Source organism: Trichoderma breve, chromosome 5 (genome assembly GCF_028502605.1).
Source record: "Trichoderma breve strain T069 chromosome 5, whole genome shotgun sequence".
Lineage (NCBI taxonomy): Eukaryota > Fungi > Ascomycota > Sordariomycetes > Hypocreales > Hypocreaceae > Trichoderma > Trichoderma breve.
In genome coordinates this window covers 1,373,456-1,392,455 of record NC_079236.1, presented here as the reverse complement: position 1 = coordinate 1,392,455, position 19,000 = coordinate 1,373,456, and the positions used below count along the sequence as shown (strand labels likewise).

At 52.4% G+C, this 19,000-nt stretch overlaps 5 protein-coding genes across 5 annotated transcripts; 3 read left to right on the top strand and 2 right to left on the bottom strand.

Annotated features, from left to right (window-relative positions):
* Nucleotides 1–2,715: 2,715 nt before the first annotated feature.
* On the top strand, nt 2,716–6,105 carry T069G_08129 (fungal specific transcription factor domain-containing protein; the record flags this gene model as incomplete). Its single annotated transcript, XM_056175339.1, has 3 exons — nt 2,716–3,824; nt 3,933–4,632; nt 4,681–6,105. 3 exons carry the CDS (start codon nt 2,716–2,718, stop codon nt 6,103–6,105), a joined length of 3,234 nt encoding a protein of 1,077 aa, XP_056026288.1.
* Nucleotides 6,106–7,067: 962 nt separating this feature from the next.
* T069G_08128 (peptidase family c50 domain-containing protein) lies at nt 7,068–13,301 on the bottom strand (the record flags this gene model as incomplete). Its single annotated transcript, XM_056175338.1, has 3 exons — nt 7,068–7,163; nt 7,215–10,077; nt 10,165–13,301. 3 exons carry the CDS (start codon nt 13,299–13,301, stop codon nt 7,068–7,070), a joined length of 6,096 nt encoding a protein of 2,031 aa, XP_056026287.1.
* Nucleotides 13,302–13,637: 336 nt separating this feature from the next.
* Nucleotides 13,638–14,304, top strand: T069G_08127 (uncharacterized protein; the record flags this gene model as incomplete). Its single annotated transcript, XM_056175337.1, has 2 exons — nt 13,638–14,067; nt 14,132–14,304. The coding sequence occupies 2 exons, from the start codon at nt 13,638–13,640 to the stop codon at nt 14,302–14,304; spliced, it is 603 nt and encodes a 200-aa protein (XP_056026286.1).
* Nucleotides 14,305–14,343: 39 nt separating this feature from the next.
* Nucleotides 14,344–15,546, bottom strand: T069G_08126 (sir2 family domain-containing protein; the record flags this gene model as incomplete). The annotated part of the gene is made up of 2 exons (XM_056175336.1): nt 14,344–14,733; nt 14,812–15,546. The coding sequence occupies 2 exons, from the start codon at nt 15,544–15,546 to the stop codon at nt 14,344–14,346; spliced, it is 1,125 nt and encodes a 374-aa protein (XP_056026285.1).
* Nucleotides 15,547–16,464: 918 nt separating this feature from the next.
* T069G_08125 (cation efflux family domain-containing protein) lies at nt 16,465–18,066 on the top strand (the record flags this gene model as incomplete). The annotated part of the gene is made up of 2 exons (XM_056175335.1): nt 16,465–17,389; nt 17,462–18,066. The coding sequence occupies 2 exons, from the start codon at nt 16,465–16,467 to the stop codon at nt 18,064–18,066; spliced, it is 1,530 nt and encodes a 509-aa protein (XP_056026284.1).
* Nucleotides 18,067–19,000: the final 934 nt, after the last annotated feature.

Below are 19,000 nucleotides of genomic sequence, written 5' to 3'. Positions count from 1 at the left end.
AACGGATGGATGCAACGACATATGCTGCCAAGCTCTTATTACCACCGAATTCCAAATCTTGCTGCTACGTCAGCACCAACGCAACTCTGATAGAAATCCGAGAATGTACATATTCGTCTCATGAAGCACAACTCTCCGCCAGAGCGTATGCGGCTATCTTATCTATTATCCGGAGCGTTTTCATGAATTTGAGTTTTGATCTTGCTTGAAACCGTCAAGCAAACGGAGTTTCCGGAGCAAGCCTCAACCCGAACCACACCGTTGCCCTTCTTGGAATTTACAACAGGTATCCTTCGAACCATAGCTTGGCTGTAGTGGCAGGCCGCAGCCACTCGGGGACGATGCCATTCTTTGCGTGCTCAGCCCCCCCGCGCCGTCTCTGCTCCGGCTCTGGCCCAACGGTGACTAGAGACTAGAGCAACGTGTCGCCAGTTACTGTGCACGCCGCGTCGGCTTCAAGACATCCGCCATCTCGATTGGTGGGTATCCTTGATGGTATCGAGTTACTCGGCGGATTTGTTTCCACGTTGTGCAGATTCAAACAGTCTTGACGGAGAGGGCTGCTGCGTCAGCCGCCCAAAGGCGCGCCCCGAGGCACACAATCAGTGCCTTTGCCTCGCTTGGGGGCCTCAGCCGTTCCGGACCCCGTCGCGGCAAAATTTACCCGTGCTATTGATTATCTGCGTCTGCGTCTGCGTCTACGTCTTCCTCCTTGATATCAGGTTGCCGAATACGGGAGGAGGGGAGAGTCAGGAAAGCAAAGGCTCTCTATGGTGATGGCTTCTGTATGATTCATTTCAGAGCAGCCTTGCAATCCCGTCATCGGCGACCCCTCTTCTGGCTGTTTCTGCTGCCCGCCTTTTCTGGCGATCAGACCCTCTAGCTCTGCACATAGTCCTGCTAAATGTTCCTATTCATTTTTAGTTGCCTGCTGCCTGTGAAGTGTCCGAACCTCAATAGCATCGTCAATGGTGTGAGATGTATGTATTTCAACGCTGGTACAGCTCTAGTTCCTATCGTATATATGTGAATCTGTATCCGTGCTGTGTTGGTTCCCATTTGATATGTTATTGATACCACACCCATCCTTATATATTACCGTGCTGATGGCTTCGATGTCTGGGCTCCATTTCAATTTCTGTAGGTTCACCCCAAGCGACCGTGCCCCCGGGGGCCACCGTTTTGGTCAGTGCTTTCCATTCGGCACCAGCTCCGTTTTCACCCCCACAATTAGGCGCCAGCCTGGGGTATTCCCAGCGGCGTGCACTGGCACACTAGGCGTTCAGTGGCGTCTGCAGGCCCCGTCTGGCTGGCGCGCAGGGGACCAGTTGAGTGCTGCACAGGTACCTTGGCTGCTGCTACCAGGTACGAGTACTGGCATGGAGGAGGGCCTCGTACAGTATTGGCAGTACTGCACTTCTACTATACAGCACAACGCTGCATGCACATGCTCACATGGGCATTGCAGCATGGCAGCATGGCAGGACGCACATTTGTGCTCAGGACGGGTATGACAAATACCAGCAGGGGTAAAAGTACGAGTGAGTACTTGGGCTTCTCTGTCTGATGTTGTTATAGTAGATATTGATGTCGGTATCGATAGGTACATGTAGACCAAAAGCGCCTGTCAAACCCCATACCCGTATCTTCAGCAGCCTTGTTCGGGTACTCTGTACATGTGAGCACTGTACTCGTACCCATTGATGGAATGGATGGATATAAGGGTCGAGCACTAACTCGCCAAATTCTCCAGGTTAATGGAACCAACCGACCGCATTAGCCCGCTAATTCGCCCGCCCAACAGGTTCCAGATGTCTTCAGTTAGCCTGTCTAGCAGGCCCTACAGGAGCTGGTAGTCTTGGTCTGGTAGCATTTACTCGCACCCAGCACAGGGGCCACTGAACTTTGCGGCCGCCCACGAACCCTGCCAGAGCTGCCAAGCTCGTGGCTGCACGAACGGAAAAGGGAGCGCCGTTGTACCGAGAACCGAGTCCGGAGTACCTGTACGCTCCGCCGCGCTGTCGAGTACCACCTGGCGCAGCGAACACGCTCGGCGCGGGCAGCAGTCGTAGCCCTGGCAAGCCCTGGCTAGGCGGCGTCAGCATAAGAGCCAAGTACTCGAGTTCGTACCGGTACCTGTGGGCGACCTTACCGATACGCGGCAAGTACGGAGTGCCTGCTGACCCACGCCTTGTGGCTCTCTTCATCGATGCACCTGCCTTGTCCCACCCGCTGGTGCTTGCTTCCTGGCTTGGCTTCATCTGCCAGCACAGCTCAGTTCCAATCTTCTCTCTTGAATCCCCTCTTAGTTTTTGCTCTGCTCTGCCTTTGCCTTTGCTCTGCTTGTTAATCAATCTTCATCCCACATCAACTCCATCGTCGTCACCATCACGGATCTCCCACTCGCCCGCTCGCATAAACCACGCCAGAATCCCCCTGGCCGGACGAACCATTGCCGCTGCATCGCCATCTCCATAGTCTGGCTGCTGGAGAATCAATCAGCTTTGAGCTTCCGGCAGCCCAGTATTTCCAGCCGTGTGCGCCCCTGCTGCGCCGGCACCGTCTTTGACAGATACAGAGACGGCACTGCCGTTGTATCCAGGATTTTAGACCCGTGAAATGCCCAGCAATTGGCCTTCCCATCTGCTGTTCCCCCCCGTTCCCAATTAGAGAGAGTCACTTAGTCTCTTTGGTCTGTAGACCGGATACCAAACCATGTCGGACGGCCGGGCCGGCATGAATCGCCAATTCCGCAACACAAATCGCCACAACTTCGATCCGTCCCAGCTTTACGCGCAACGAGAACCTTCTGGCAGCGGGCAGCGCGAGGTGCCTCCCGACGACATCATGGGCGCCAATCCTCACTTTGGTGATTTTAATTTTCCCTTCTCTGCCATACCCGATCTCCACATGCCTGATCAACCCGGCATCAATAACCACCAGGCCGACCCTTTCTCACAGCATCAGCCCGGCGCCATGACCTCAGTGCCGCCACACAACATGAATGCCGTCAACAGCATTGCGAGGCAGCCATTCGTACCGATACACGACCAGCAGATGCCGAGCGTAGAGCTCTCCAACGGTTCGATGGCGAGGAAATCGACTCCGGCGTCCAACTCCATCACCGATGACGGAAATGACGACTTCGGCCTCTTGAATCAAAATCGCGGTGATGGTACAGACTTGGGAGGCAAGTCAAAGGACGACTCGTCCTCTGCACCTCCGGCCTGGAGCGAGCTCAAGACCAAGGCTGGCAAGGACCGGAAACGCCTACCGCTCGCCTGCATTGCCTGCCGTCGGAAGAAGATACGCTGCTCCGGCGAGAAGCCAGCCTGCAAGCACTGTATGAGGTCACGCATACCATGCGTTTACAAAGTCACCACCCGAAAAGCTGCACCGCGCACCGATTACATGGCCATGCTCGACAAGCGACTCAAGCGCATGGAAGAGCGCATCATCAAGATATTACCAAAGGCTGACCAGGAGACAATATCGACGGTCCCCCGCGCCGTGGTAAAACCCGCCATCCCCGGCACCGGCACAATGTCGTCAAATAAGGTATCTACCAAGAAACGTAACGCCGACGAGGCATTTGGCCGAGATCTTGAGGCTTGGGCCAAGGCCCCCAGGCCGAAGCTACCGGAAGATCATGCGGCCGGCTCGCCCGAGTCTCGCGAAGCTGCAGAGAACGAACTGCTACGCGAAGGAAGAGAAGCCCTCCCCCCTAAAGATGTCCAGGAACACCTCACCGAAGTCTTTTTTGATAACGTTTATGGTCAATCATATCATCTTCTCCACAAACCAAGCTACATTCGCAAATTAAAGTACGACACGTTTTCCACGGGGGAATGAAGCACGTCGCCTTTCCTTCCTAGTGAAACCCTTTCATTCATTCATCCATACAAGATCCAAACAGCTAACGCGAGCTATAGGAATGATACGCTTCCGCCTGTGCTGGTCCTTTCCGTGTGTGCCATCGCAGCGCGCTTCACGTCGAGCCCAAAGTTCAACTCGACTACCAAGCAGTTCATGCGTGGAGAGGAGTGGGCCTCTCATGCCAGAGATATTTGCACCAAACGATACGACTGGCCTAACATAACGATATTGACTTGTCTTCTCATATTGGGAATGCACGAATTCGGAACATGTCACGGCGGCCGCGCCTGGGCCCTGGGTGGGCAGGCCATTCGCATGGCCTTTGCTCTTCATCTTCACAAAGACTTGGAGTACGACCCGCAGTCGCGGAGTAAGAAGGTCAAGCTGAGCTTCATTGACCGCGAAATTCGTCGCCGTGTCATGTGGGCTTGCTTCATGATGGATCGATTCAACTCGTCCGGCACAGACCGCCCAGTCTTCATCAAAGAAGAAACCATCAAAATCCCTCTTCCCGTTGCCGAGAAATATTTCCAGTTTGATATGCCCGCTCAGACAGAATTCCTAGATGGCAGCGTCCCCGAGTCTAACATGTCCGAACAAGGCGAGGTCGATAACCCTCGTGACAACATGGGGCCGTCTGCCTATACTATTCGATGCGTGTCCATTTGGGGCCGTGTCGTTACGTACTTGAACCAGGGTGGCAGAGAACAGGATCCATATCCGATGTGGAATAAAGACTCCGAGTATGCTAAACTGGTGCGGGACACTGAGGAGCTACTGCGTACACTTCCCGAAAGCCTGCAGTGTACTCGCGAGGCTCTGGAGATTCACCGAGCAGAGAGCACAGCAAAGCATCTCCTGTACCTCCACATGGCCATTCAGCAAAACTTGCTCTTTCTTCACCAAGCCGCCGTTTCCTTCTCCCAAGATCGTGTCGGCGAGGAGGCACCGGAGGACTTCATCCCACGAGCCAGCGTCAATACTTTTGCGGCGGCTAATAAGATATCAGACCTGATAAGAGACGCCGAAGAGGTGCAGTGTAGCATCTCGACCCCTTTTGCTGGGTACTGCGCCTTCTCCTCGGCCACTATCCATATCACTGGCATCTTTTCTGGGAACCCGGCGATGAAAGCGACCGCAGAGGCTAATTCTAGCGTAAATGTGAGATTCCTGCGTAACATGATGAAGTATTGGGGCATGTTCCACTGGATGGTGGAAAACATTCGCATCCAGTTTCGCAATGCCCTCGATGCAGCCCGCACAGGGGGCCCCAACAACGGCAGTACCGCTTCATCCCCGATATTGCAATATTCTGACTGGTTCAACCGTTACCCTCACGGAGTTTCGGACACGGACTACATGGATCCCGCTGTATATAGGAAGAAGGAGCGGGGAGAGGATGGTGCTTTGGAACAGAAGCCAGAGCTGCAATCGATTGAAGAATTCTTCACGGCTGTTGGACCGATGCTGAACGACAAAGATGGGCAGCGACCTGGACCATCCAAACGGAAGGGGCCCCTGAAGAAGCCAACCCTGCCGAATACGGGCATTGCGGAGTCGCAGAAGACAAACGAGCAACATGCGGCAGCTATGAGCGGGCAACACCTCCATGACCAGATGAGACTGGCCATGCAGCAGCAGCAGCAGCAACAGCAACAATCTGGACAACCGCCGAGATTCCCCAACTCGCTTGGAGCGCAGACAACCAACCCATCTGGTTTCAACTCCCTGACTGTCTCGCAACCACAAAACTCAACATACCCTATGATGCCACTTGGCCCCGCTAACGCTGCACAATTCCCCCAGAGTGTGCCACTGCAGAATTTCTTCTCCACAGATCTGCTCTCTATGAATATGGAACCGTCGAACAGCATGATGAACTCGCTAGACAAACAAATCTCCTATGGAGACTTCTCCATGGACGCCGGGAATGTTCTGATGAACGGATCTAGCGGCTGGGGAAGCATGTCTGGAAGCAACCCCCAGTCCAATTCTCAGATCCACGGTCAGCAAGGCATGAAGCCTGAGAACATGAGCGGCGACGATTCTCACACCCAAGATCAGATGGGTAGCAATGCTCTGAACCCGTACCTTGGTCAAGACGCGTCTCCTGGGTGGTTCTTATCCATGGAGGGTCAGGACATGGGATTCGGAAGTGTCGATCCCTTTGCGAACTTGTTTGGCAGCAATGGAGGAATGCTTATGGCTGACCATCAGGGTGGCATGTAATGACATACCGTGGAAACTATTGGATGAGAGTTCGTGTGAGGCACACTGTTGTGGGAGAAGGATATATCAAGGCGCCCTTTGGGCGTGTTCTTCATTACTCGTATATTTTATCTTGCTCTTTTTAAGACGGCAGCCAGGAAATGACTGCTGTCTGTGTCAAATTGGTCACAACGTCGGATTATGAAAAATATGTGTGAGCATTTCTGGAAAGGAAAATGGCGCTTGGGAAGGATGGATATTGGATATTTTTTCTTTTTTGGCTCAAATCGGACATATGTATATCCATATATATACCCAGGGAACACGACTTTTTGGTCTTTTGGGAGGGCGGGAGGAGCATTGATGATTGGCCTTGCCTCTAGCATATTTTGGTTTTTTACTTTTATTCCTTTTTATTTTTCATCGCTTGTCGTTGATATATTTCATGGAGATGGACAGGGGGCTTTTTTGCCTTGGGAGGACGGGACGGAAGGGAACAAACAATTGAAACGAAACGGCCTTTCAATCTTTTTTCTTTTGGTATTCAACGGTTCGATATGTGCTATTTGATTGATTGATTGGTGTTTACACTTTGTTCATTTCTCGATGGGAAAGGATTTTAGGGCCCCTCTGAAATTGGTATCGTATGATGAGTTTGATGTGGCCTCCAATTGTATATCTTTTATAATTATCAACTCCTCTTCAACTAGAATGTCATAACGTCATATCATTTTCTAACTTCATCTCCAAATTCATATACGCCCTCCGCTATGCCTAAAAAACAAAACAAAACAAATAAACAGACAAACCGAAAATGGACGTAATCTAAGTAAGGCCAATTTCATTATCCAAACGCTGTGGTCTCATATCCATCATTCAAGGTCATATCAATCCGCTTCCCTTTTATAACATTACCCTGTTGTCCGTCCAACCCTATTTCCTCCCCCAATAGTTTTCCGTGCCATAATTCACCCCAAAAACCATTAATCCTTCTTAATATAGACCGGAATTCCATACAAAACAACTGCCGCACCATTGAGATACTTGAAGCGACACGCATTTCTCGCCGTCGCCACCGCCTCGGCAAGTGATGCATTGCGGAGGCCATCACCGCGCTCATGGCGACTCACTTCCTCAATCTCCTCTGCAAAGCTCCTAGCCTTGCCTTTGCCCTTGTTCGTCGCCCCATCAAACGTGCCCCTCGCAAAGAGCCCCCATTCTTCAAAAGTCTTGCCGGCAAAGCGGTCAATGTCGCGATCAGTCACATCCCAAAGCGTGCCCACGACCGCCGGACACCCAGCCATCATATAGTTCCAAACAGGGCCATAGCTCTCAAACTCGCCCGCATCAGTCAGGGCCGCAGAGCTACAGCCCATGAGAAACGTCGTCGGCCTGCACTTTTCCAAGCGGCGGATCGTCTTGCCGCGGATGTACTGAGCACCGCTGCCGTGGCCAAAGTACACCATAATCTCAGACGTGGCGAGAGCCCTTTCGAATTCCGACTCCTTTGGTGCCTTGTTGATGATGCCGCTCCACGATGAAAGGCCCGAAAAAGCTGGCTGGAAGAAGGTTTGCGTATTGGTCAAGTCGGATGAAGGGTTGAGGATGTACATGCCGGCCTTTGCTGAGACAAAGTGGCCATGCGACTTTCTTGCTGGATTCCTGCCAGCCTCTCGAATAAGCTGACGAAGGCATGCTAAAGACGGTACGCGTGATACGGAAAGGCCATCCATGCAGGGCATCGACTCCCAGGGGAAAGCATGGAGGAGTTTGTCGAGAACGAGCACAGTATGCGCACCCTCCTCCCTTTCAGTAGAATTGGCGGCGTTGTGATATCCACGCAGAGCATCGTACGTCTCCAGAACCATCCCGTCAAAGTCAATTTCATCATAAGCGTTCCGCTCGCCATGGAATTGCAGAATATCCACAACAAAGTAAAGTAAATCATTCAACGCCTCATCAAAGTCGACGTCAGGCTCAGTCGGATCGCCCAACCCGATGAATAGGTCGAGTATCCTGGGATCCAGAGTGACAGTCTCAGTTTTGACTGCCGTCTTCTTGCCGCGGGCCTTGTTTCGAGACGGCAGCATCCTGTCAAGCATTTGGTGGAAATCCCTCTGAAAGCGAGCCAACAGCTCCGCATTCTTACGATGTTGGGAAAACATGCCCTTGAATCCTCCCAGCCATGTGGTCTCGATGGTGACCAAGAGTTTCTTCAGTCGAGAATCCAGGGCCTGTCGCTCGGCCCACCAGGCACCACGCTCTCCTTTGGCAGTAAAGTCTCGTGCGGAGTGACTGCTTTCGTTGGCCAGCTTGATGAGCTCCAACAGCTCCTCGCGGCCATGTTCAAAATTGAAGACCTCGGAATCAGCATCTCGAGAGTTGGCCCTCTCCAAAGGCAAGCGCAAGATGAACGGGCCCTGGCCCGCCTGGAATTTGGTGATACAAAGATCATGGCGATTATCGCTCAAAGAAATCGAAATAACGCTCCATTTCTTCGGGATCAAGTCAACATAGTTCTCCTGGAAGTTGGTCATGTCGGCCATTGCTTCCATCGTCGGTGGCTTGTGGACAGGAGTTGCAACACGGACAGGGATCGTATCGTTATTTAACCCGGCCAGTGTCTGCTGCTCTCGTTGCCAAGTCACATTTCGAGCAATGTCAACAGCAACTGTGCCTAGCCCCGATTCTGAAAGTGATTTCGAGGCCAATGTCGCCGATAAAAAGATGACGGTGCTCTGAAGCAGAGCAGAGATACGACGAACCATGCTGCTGTCAGAGCTTGACAGCGCAGAGGCGTGAGCTTCAATTAAAAGCTCTTGTGCTTTTTTCAACGCATCAGCGAAGGCAGGAGAATCGGAATCGGAATCGCTGGAATTCTTTTGGAGCCCTCCAGCAGCATGTAGGCCCATGGTGGACACGGCAGGGAATGAAATGGTCGAGTCTTGCATAACCGAGAAGACAGGATCAGAAATCATCTGCTCCATACTGTGACCAATTAATGATTCTGCCATCATGACCTGTTCCTGAGATAGCACGCCAACAAGTTTAGGCAAATCCTTGAGCTGCTCTAGGGCTTGCAGAGCCGACGACCAATCCTTCTGGTAAATGAGCCCCAAAGTGCGTGACAAGATGATGGCGGCGTGGAGGCTGGCATAATATATGTCTTTTGGTAGCTGTACGATATCTGCTGCAGTTGCCGCTTTGGACTTGGCTGTGACGCGCTTAGAGGGTTTAGGGGCAGCTGGTGCCTTTGTCTTTGTTGATCTGGTAGATCTCATAGTCCTGGCTTCAGCGGCAGGTTCCTCGGCGGTATCGCTGTCGTATTCATCCTCGGCTGTGCTGAGGAGACGGGCAGTCTCCTCAGCCATCTTCAAAAACTCGGCAGCTTTCTCGTCTTCTCCGATTTCCCAATAAAATTCTCCGAGTTGACGAGCAAAGCGAACACGAGCTGAACAGGTATCACGGGGTAGCTGCTCTTCTGCTTCCTGAAAAGTGGTGAGTGCCTTGGGAAGCTTTCCGGCCTTGAGGTAAACAGATCCAGTCCAGATAGCCACTTGTGCTTTGTAGAGCGAGGATTGAGTGCTCTCTGCAATCTTCCAAGCGGACTCGGCATAATAGACTGTTTCCTGAAACATGCCGATATGGGCGTAGACTGAAGAGATGTGTAAAAGGCTTCGAATAAGTGGACTGGCCAGAGTCCAGAACCGAGGACCAGCCACCTTTCCCTTTGACGACATTAAATCTGTACTGCTGTTATTAATGTCTGAAAGGCTCATATCGACGCTCTTTTGGTCGGCCTCCAGTGCTGCTTCCAGCTTGGTCCAGTTGTGAGTAAGCATGCGGACGCTCGTTTTCACAAGCGAAAGGGCCTCTTGAATATCTCCAGCTTGGAGAGTAACAATGGATTGCAACAATGAGGTGAGAGATATGACCATCGAGGCGTGAGACTTGCTTCGAGCCCAAGAGGAATACGGACTATTGCAAATCTTACTAGCTTTGGATAGGCAATCGAATCTGCAAACTGTTAGCTTTTCCGTTCGTTTTAATATATGCATGGTATTCAAAAGATATACTTACGCAGTGTCCATGTCGCCAATACCGGTGTGATACTCTGCCTGGGAGAGGTAAAACTCGGCAAGAACTTGGCGCGATAGCCCATCATAGCGGCTGAGAAGCTCTTGAGTCTGTACTATGGTCTTTAGAGCTTGAGGGAAAAGTCCAATGTTTACGTATTGCGCTGCCAGCTGGCTATGGCTGAGGACTAGTCCATCACCACTGGCTTCTGTAGATCCAACGAATACTCTTGACAAGGTGATGTTGAGCTCCGAAATGGCAAGCTGGAGACGTGTCTCTCCTTTAAGGCCCGCAAGCTGGTGCAACGAATGCAGATGATCGAGGAGGCCTTGAGGGTCGTCTATTATGGTAAATAGCTCGTCTTGCGTCTCACAAGTCCCAATCATGGACTTCCAGGAATCGATTGCCTCGTTGATTAGCGTCGACATTGATCTATCAACGCGTATCAAAGCACCGATGGAGGTGCAATAAGCCTGCATATGGGGAATGAAGTGGGCTAACGAATCATCCTCCCCGTTGCCTTCGGTTTGCATATACTCCCATGTTTCCTCGGCCAGAGAAAGGATTTTGGCAAGCTGCTCCTCCTCTCCAAGATTCTGGTAGCAAAGATGCAACAACACGCGGAGCCGACGCACCGGATGCTTTTCTAGTGTGTATATGCGGAGTAAAGCAGCCACTCCGGCATCATAAAGACCAAGAGGCTGTGATGAAGCAGAAGAGCTAGTAAGACCAACACGCATCATATGCTCCAAAACCGCAGCACGCTCGGCCTCTGGGAGAGGAAAAGTCCACTCGTTCCACGAACTGTCAATCTTGGACATGGACCGCAGAGTGCGTGACATGAGAGATACTCTATCGTTCATGCTCCATGCAAGGCTTGGAGACTGTGTATCGAGGGCAGCGGCAACATCGGCCAAAACGCCATTCTCAGCCATACTAGAACAGATGTATCGCATTGTTTGCACGGCATCCTCAGTCCTGCCAGAAGTTTTGCACAAATCAGCAAACATCTCAATCTTTGTCGATAGCTGCGCCTTCTCCTTCTCTTCTTCGTTACAGTCCTTAACCACGTCAATTGATCGATGCAAGGCCCGCAGGAAATGCTTATTCTCTTCTTTAGATCGACTAGATTTCTTCCGAAGTTGCGAAAAGATGGAGAAGTAAAGGCTTGAAATCTTGACGGCATAGGTGCCAAGGTTGTCTATCTTGGCGGTGGATAAGGTCGACGCATTCATGCAGTCGAGTAGTGAGACACAATGTTGAAGAACATCATCGATAGCTTGCCACCCACTCGCATCTGACTGGATGTCGCATTTGATGACCATCAAGGTAGCATCGAGGGTCTGTCCTATGGATTGTGCAACTAGCTGTCGTCGCTGATCAAACTGAAGAACTTGCTTAGACGACGCATCTTTGTTTGGTGGAAGTCCTGTCCATCGGCGAACAAATCGTGGATATTTGAGAACGAACGTTTTAAGATGGTTTACCAGGTCGCTTGGAACGGTGCTTTCTCCTGCATTCGGCCCTAAGCATGTCATTAGGAGGCCAACGACGGAACGCCTTGCAAGCGACAAGCTCTCCAGAAGTTCATTCAACTCTGCAATTGTTCCACTGAGGCTGCCATCTAGGCCGTCGATGACCTCACAGAGCAGAAGCTCAATAGTATGATCCATATCGGCCTTCTTTAAGGCTACGGCAAGGAGGCGCGCTGAGACGGAGCATCTGAGAACTGAGGACTCCTGCCCCGGGGTTAGTGAGCTCTTCAATTCCTGAAACCATCGGTGCGCTTCGGTATATCGGCGTTCAGCCTGAGCTGCGGATCCTAAAATCTGATGTATCGATGCTAGAGGAGAGTCGAATGATGTTGCTGGACGATATTTTTGGGCATGAATAAGCTGCATTATGGTGTCGTATGATTCGGAGGCTGTTTGGTAGACGGAGCCTTTGTCTAGTTTTTGGCGACGGGTAAAAGCTCGTAAACAGCGAGAGAAAGGAGAGACTACATCATTATCGATATTTCCTTTGTGACCAGCCAGTTTCCACCACTTGAGTTGGATGCGGAAAGCTAGAGATTGTAGTTCGAAAGCAACATCGGGAGATGGGCTAAGTCGTGGCTCGGTAGCGACTGCGTCCTCCTGGCTGGAGATGCTGGGCGCAAGCGAAAGGAGAACTTGGGATAGGGATGCCATTTGGCGTGCTGCCTTTGCGGCCTCCTTTGCCCCCTCCTTAGCCAGAGTAGACAGTAGATTGAACGGAGACGAAGTATACGAATCGGCGAGATAGGGTAGGATGACTTCTATGTGAGAAGGCTTCTTTGTCGCCGCAATTAGCTTTAGAACCTGCATCTGGTAGCCCGTGATGGTGGCAAGGCTGTTCTTCGTGATGGAGCCATTGAAATTCAACAAATCGGCAATTGCTGATGTGGTGGTTGTGATTTCAGATCCCGACTTCGCGCTGCTTGATTGTGCCCCATTGATTATGCTGTCCAACCTTCGCTTCAGCACTCTCAACTCTTTCAAAGCTTGGTCATGCATCCCCAAAGCCAGTAGCTTCCCTGTCAGCGCTGACATGCCCGTCTCCAGCTGAAAGTCTGCTTCGTCCGGTTTTGTTGGGCCCTTGATAGCTCGAAGCGCAGAGAAGGCAATGCGCGCACACTCTACCGTGGCAAGGCATCCGGTCGATTGGGCGGGCGCTTGTGATTTCGTCTGGTTCGCTTCGACGTTGGCGGACGTAGCAAGTCGATTGAGTGCTCTGGGCTGCGCAGGAGATAGCGGTGAGGATGAGGATCTTCGCGATGACTGTCTGCCCGCATCTTCTCGAAGATCGCCGTTTTGTTTCGACTGGGTAGAGGAAGGTAGAGGCTTCGCGGCCTCTGACAGCGTCTTGAGGGTGACATTGATGATGTGTGTTGCCAAAGCAGCCCTTTCCCGTGAGCTCAGATTCTCGCCATCTGACCCGGCGCTGCTTTTTGTTTTCGTCGCGGTTCCGGCCTTTGTGGATCGTGACTTTGGTTTCGGCGGTTGTGATTCGGGTTCTGGCAGCAAAAGTTCTTTGAGCGTTACTACGGCGGCGGGCGTGCAGCTCGTTGTTGACGAAACGGCTGCCTTGACGGCGTCGACCTTTGCCTGTAATGAAGCCATCTAGAGAGTTCTTTCCGCCCGGAGGTGTTAATCATATCATCTCAATGTCCCAAAAACCAATCCAAAATAGATTCTGCCTTGCGGCGTGAAGCTGATTATACAAATGAGTGCACGAGCCTAATGTGGTAATCAATCTTCAATGTGCTAGAAGAGCAAGGATGCTGGGTTAGAGCTGTCACGGGTAAATATCGGGAGTTGTCTAGGGCAACTGCGCCGGACAAGCGCCATTTCGGAGATCCGATTACGATTTGCCGGGTTCTAGAAAACCTTCAACCAACTGCATGGAAGTAGCCTGAGCGTCAAAATCCGCAGAAAAAACCAGGAACAAATTCGACAATGATGGCTCAACGGCTTTTGCTGCACGCCGGAAGGCAAAGCATGGCGGCCATTGCTGCAAACAACGTTGCACGTGCAAGCCTAGGACTGCGATTTTCCAGCACAGCGCCATACACCATCGTGGAAGGATCTTTTTGGAGGTCGCTTATACCCAAGCCGATGCGCAAGGCGAACCGCAACAAGCTGAAGGCAAAGACGAAGAAGGAATGGAACCCGGCCACGTATTTCATCGTCATGTTCCTGTTCATCGGATCCATGTCAATTCAGATGATTGCGCTGCGGAATCAGACGGAGCGGTACATGCGACAGTCGGCACTGAGAATTGCCCAGCTTCGAGAAGTGGTCCAGCGCATACAGAATGGAGAGGACGTAGATGTAGAAAAGCTTTTGGGAACTGGAGATGCTCAGAAAGAAACAGAATGGGAAGAGGGTGAGTAATCCCGGGAACGGCTCTATCTGTGTATTACAGTCAGGTGGCTGATATATGATTCAAGTGCTGCAAGCCATTGAGCGCGACGAAGCATCCCGGAACCCCGAGAAGCAACCCAAGCAGAAGCAGACGGAATCTCAGGCGAAGATGACGAGCCAACCCGAAAGTAGCGCCCAGCAGGTCCAACCCGAAGCTCCTGTGAAGACGAAGACGGCCAGTTTCGGAAACTTCTTCTGAATCATGGTTTATGACAGCGCAATTATTATCTACAAATGTCTAAGAGAGCATATCTTTGAAGATGGACGAGTTTTCTCGCAGATCGTTGGGCAGTGCGGTATCATGAGGCAGCGTAGATGCGAGCCTCTGGCGAAGCTGAGATACCAGAGTTGGGAGAAGATCGTCTGTCGACACCTCAACCCTGACGGCTCGTTCGCCGGCCTGCTTAGGATCTACATCTTCGAAGAATTGGTCCTCCCCCCTTACGCCACCCATGTTGACGATGGCGATGGGCATGCCCCTCTCTTTGGCTCTTTTAGCCAATCTCCATGCCGAATAGGTGGCAAGCGATGTCCCGAGGACAAGAAGCTTGCCGGCGTTATCGACGGCATCCTCGGCCGCAGTTCGGACGTGGGTGGGAATGTTCTCGCCAAACATGACAACATTCGGCTTCAACACACCAGCTGAGCTTGGAAGGATGAACGCACCGTCACTGTCGGCTCTAACTGTATGTCTGTAGCCCTCTGCCTTGATAGGTGGGTCGGCCAAGCATCGAGGGCAGGGAGGGTACCTAAATGTGGTATAAGGTGCATCGGGAAAGTCAACATCGCCATCGGGGTTGACTTTTAACCCTCTGAACCTCTTTTCCTCAGGATCCTCTGTGTCGAGAGCTCCCGATGCCAGCGCCTCTTCCAGAAGAGCTGCCCAGCGAGGGTTCAGCCGGGCAAGGTGATGCTGGAATTCCTCGCGTGAATATTCAGTGTGGCAGGTAGTGCATTTGGTTGACCTTAGATAGCCATGGAGCTCGAGCGAAGGGATTTGGGGATGGGCTATAGGGTGGAAGGAATCAACATTCTGCGTAATGACAGCACTTATTAAGCCCAGCTGCCCCAAATCTCTGATTGCATAGTGCCCGGAATTGGGCTTTGCCTTGAGAAGACTAGACCATCCAAGAAAACTCCTAGCCCAATACCTCTTGCGAGCCTCGTGATTCTGTACAAACTCGTTGTAGTAGATGGGACGATACGTCTTGTTCACTCGATACGTGCCATTGGGGCCTCGGTAGTCGGCCAGCCCAGATGCTACCGACAGTCCGGCACCTGTGAGAACGACGGTAGAGTGAGGCAGCTGGTTAGGTGGAGGCGCTGCGAAGAAGTTGTGGAGGGCGGCGAGGGCACCTTGGAGAGAATGGGCCGAGGCAGGGATGATTGTTGGCGACGGGAGAATGTCAGTATAGGGGATTCGCATTAATGGTTTCCTCATTGGAATATGCTGGTGCCAATTGGCATCGATGTCGTGAAGACAGTTTTTTTCGGCCTGGGGAAGAGGGATATATCCAAGAGAATGCCGTGGTGGCAGTCGATCGAACTGATTCTCGATACTCCGTTGGGCAGGGCGATCTCGCGTTAGGTACAGGTAGCCGTGAGATACTAGGTCAATACCTAGCAGCCTCGAATAGTAGGCGGCGTGTAAGCAAGCTTGGCAAGTAAGGTTGAATAGATGCGTTCCCAGTGCTCACTGGTTGAAGGCAAATACCTGGCCAGTCTGCAAAGATGGAATCAATCCAGCTCCGTGATTATCTAAACATTTCGTCCGATCTAGGCGTAACGGAGTTGATGCACCCCGATCATGGCTGCTGACAAAGAGTGACGCACCATTACATCAACGGGCAGCTCCGGACACCTTGATGCGCAAGAAGATCAATAGCACGGACTCCAAGTACGGTAAGTACCCTCTTCAGCGCTTTCAGTGGACCAGCGCTCATCTCCAGCGCCCCAAGTAGCACCAACAGTGCCTGGAGCCGCCTGAAGATGGTCCTCAGCAACCCCCCAACATCGGAACTAAGCCCCAAGGTACATCCACCAAATCCCATCAATCCATCCCGGTGCAGCACCTGTTGATCAATCCTGCAGCAGTTCAGTTGCAGTGGCCTGACCGGCGAACTCGGTCTCCGGACCACGGACCCGGTCATTTCTCCCGCTCTTCAACTTCTTTTCGCGCAACTCCCCAGCCGCACGCAATGCAGCGCAATCCGGGCCCTGGAGCAAGAGACAAAAGGAAAACTCTCATGTCTGCATCCAGCTGGCCGATAGTCCCGTAGAGAGCCGCCATTGTCTCCGGCGCATCGTTCCTCTCCCTCAGCATTCCCTTGCGCGGCTCACGGGCTGAAACAGACGCTGTATGTCTGCCCAGGCCAGGCGCTCCACGGGCCTGGCCGTGCGCTGGTCCGGGGCTGCCAGTCTCAAATTATATCCGCCAGGCACGGTCTCGTCCACCACATTTAGCCAGCACCAGCTCAAGAGGACACATCGCATTGAACCTTCGCGCCGGCTGCTACAAACGCTGTCCTCGCCCCCGATTGTGCCGCCCTTCTCGCTGTCGGCCTCGTCCAATTGCCATCTTGCCCTGGCCGACACCTTGACCTCTCGCAGCGCCGTGCTTCACATCTGCCCCGTCTTCCGCGGCCGCATCCGCTCGCTGCCCTTCATCATGGGCGCCGCTCGCCAGGCACGCGACCAGCACAACCACGATCACGACCACGACCACGACCATGGACACGATCACGCCCACGGCCACAGCCACGGCTTATTTGGCCATCACCATCACCACGACAACACATTTCTGATGTCGACGGACAAGAACGACCCCGGCGTGCGCATCACCCGCATCGGTCTGCTCAGCAACCTCAGCATGGCCATTGCAAAGTTCATTGGCGGCTGGGCCTTCAATTCCAAGGCCATGATTGCCGACGCCTGGCACAGCATCGCCGATCTGGCCTCGGACATCCTGACCCTTGCCACGGTGTCGTGGAGCCTTAAATCGCCGACCGACCGATTTCCCCTGGGCTTTGGCAAGGTTGAGAGCCTGGGCGCGCTCGGCGTGTCGGGCATGCTGATTGTGGGCGGCTTCTACATGGGCTTCGAGAGCGCTGTGACGCTTTATGGCCATTGGAACCCGGAAGCTGCCCATCATGTGTTGGAACACGTCGGGCATGGACATGGACACTCTCACTCGCACAGTCACGCGGATCTCGGCATCCCCAGCTTACACGCCGCCTGGTTGGCAGCGGGCACCATTCTGATCAAGGAATGGCTATACCAAGCCAGTATGTGGACTAATTGCTATCTATCCCCCTTCCTCTGTAGTCAATCTGTCTTCTAACACGCGATTTCTATAGCCATGAAGGTTGCGCGCGAACGCAAGTCGTCTGTCCTCGCCTCCAACGCCATCCACCACCGCATCGACAGCTTGACAGGTATCGTGACGCTCTTTGCGATTGTCGGGGCCAATGTCATTGAAAACGCCGCCTGGCTGGATCCCGTCGGTGGTCTCCTCATTTCCGCCATGGTCCTCCACGCCGGCCTGGGCAACACGAAATCTGCCTTCTTGGAGCTGATTGACCAAAGCCTGGACGACGAAGTCAAGGCATCAATTCGGAAGCACGCGCATCGAGCAATTGCAAATGTCAGCGAAGGCCACCGAGCCGAACTGCGAGACATCACCGGAACCAAATCCGGGCCCAACTACCTGGTCGATCTGGAGATGGCAGTGCCCGGCGCATGGACAATCGATGACGTAAAGGACCTGGAAGATGCGGTGCGCACTCTGGTGGGAGGCAAGGTGCGCGGCGTGAAGCGAATCCGCGTGCGCTTTGTATCGCGAGATGCAGAGGTCAACAAGCGATTCGACGAATTCATCCCAGGCAGCGCCCGGGCAAGTGTCTCGGAAGAATCAGAGCAAGAGGAGGAAGAGCACGATCACGACCACAAGCACAAACATTAGAGACGGCAGCACCCTTGTTTTCCTTTGGCATTGATTTCCATTTTCTGTATAAATCCTAGACTAGGTAGATGGGGTCCAGGTAGTACTAGACTTGATTTACACACGGCTATTGCTTCGCCAAGGCCCGCAGAGGCCCCGGCTCCGATCTCTCATGCGAATATTCCGTAGTCCCCTTGCTCCGGCATTGCTCCGGGTCGCGTTCCGGCTCCGCAGTCAGGCCGTTATCTTGGCCGCCTGATGATGCTGATGGTTCGTGACCAGGGTTAGGGGAAGTAGTGCTCAAATTGGTGCATGTAAAGGTAATGGGGTGAACGACAAGATTGTGGATGAATGATGGCACTCTATATATGTTTTATTCTTCAAGCTTAGTCTTACACCCCTATTGGATGGCATTTACTGATTGAGATGGAGAAGTACGAGTAAGATGAAGTACGAAGTTTGTGGATGGCCAGGAGCAATATAGCAGTATCGTCCTTGATGCAAGTACTGTGTACATAAACGCATCACCCAAAATGCCTCTTGCTAGCAGAGTCTCAAAGTAGCAGTGACAACAGCTCTATTTAGGCTAAATTGCTGATACCATGAACCCCTCTATAATCCACATCCACATCTCCTCTCCCCAAGCACTATTCAACCATGGCTCAAGATGATTCGAATCCCATGATCAACCAAGTTGAAAAAAAAAGACAAAAAAAAAAAAAAGAGGACCACGGTGTAGTCCAAGGTGGCTAAATTGTGTCATACCCATCCGCAAATCCTTACTCCATGTACTTTAGCCTAATCGCCCGAGAAAACTAGAACAATGGAACTATTTCCAGGCATATATGGGGAATTGTGTTTAAGCGCGCGTATGTCAGGGCAGCTTTGGGGTGGTGTAACTATTACGTCTGACAGCTTCGTCGCTCCCATAAAGCTGGACCAAAACCCGTTTAAA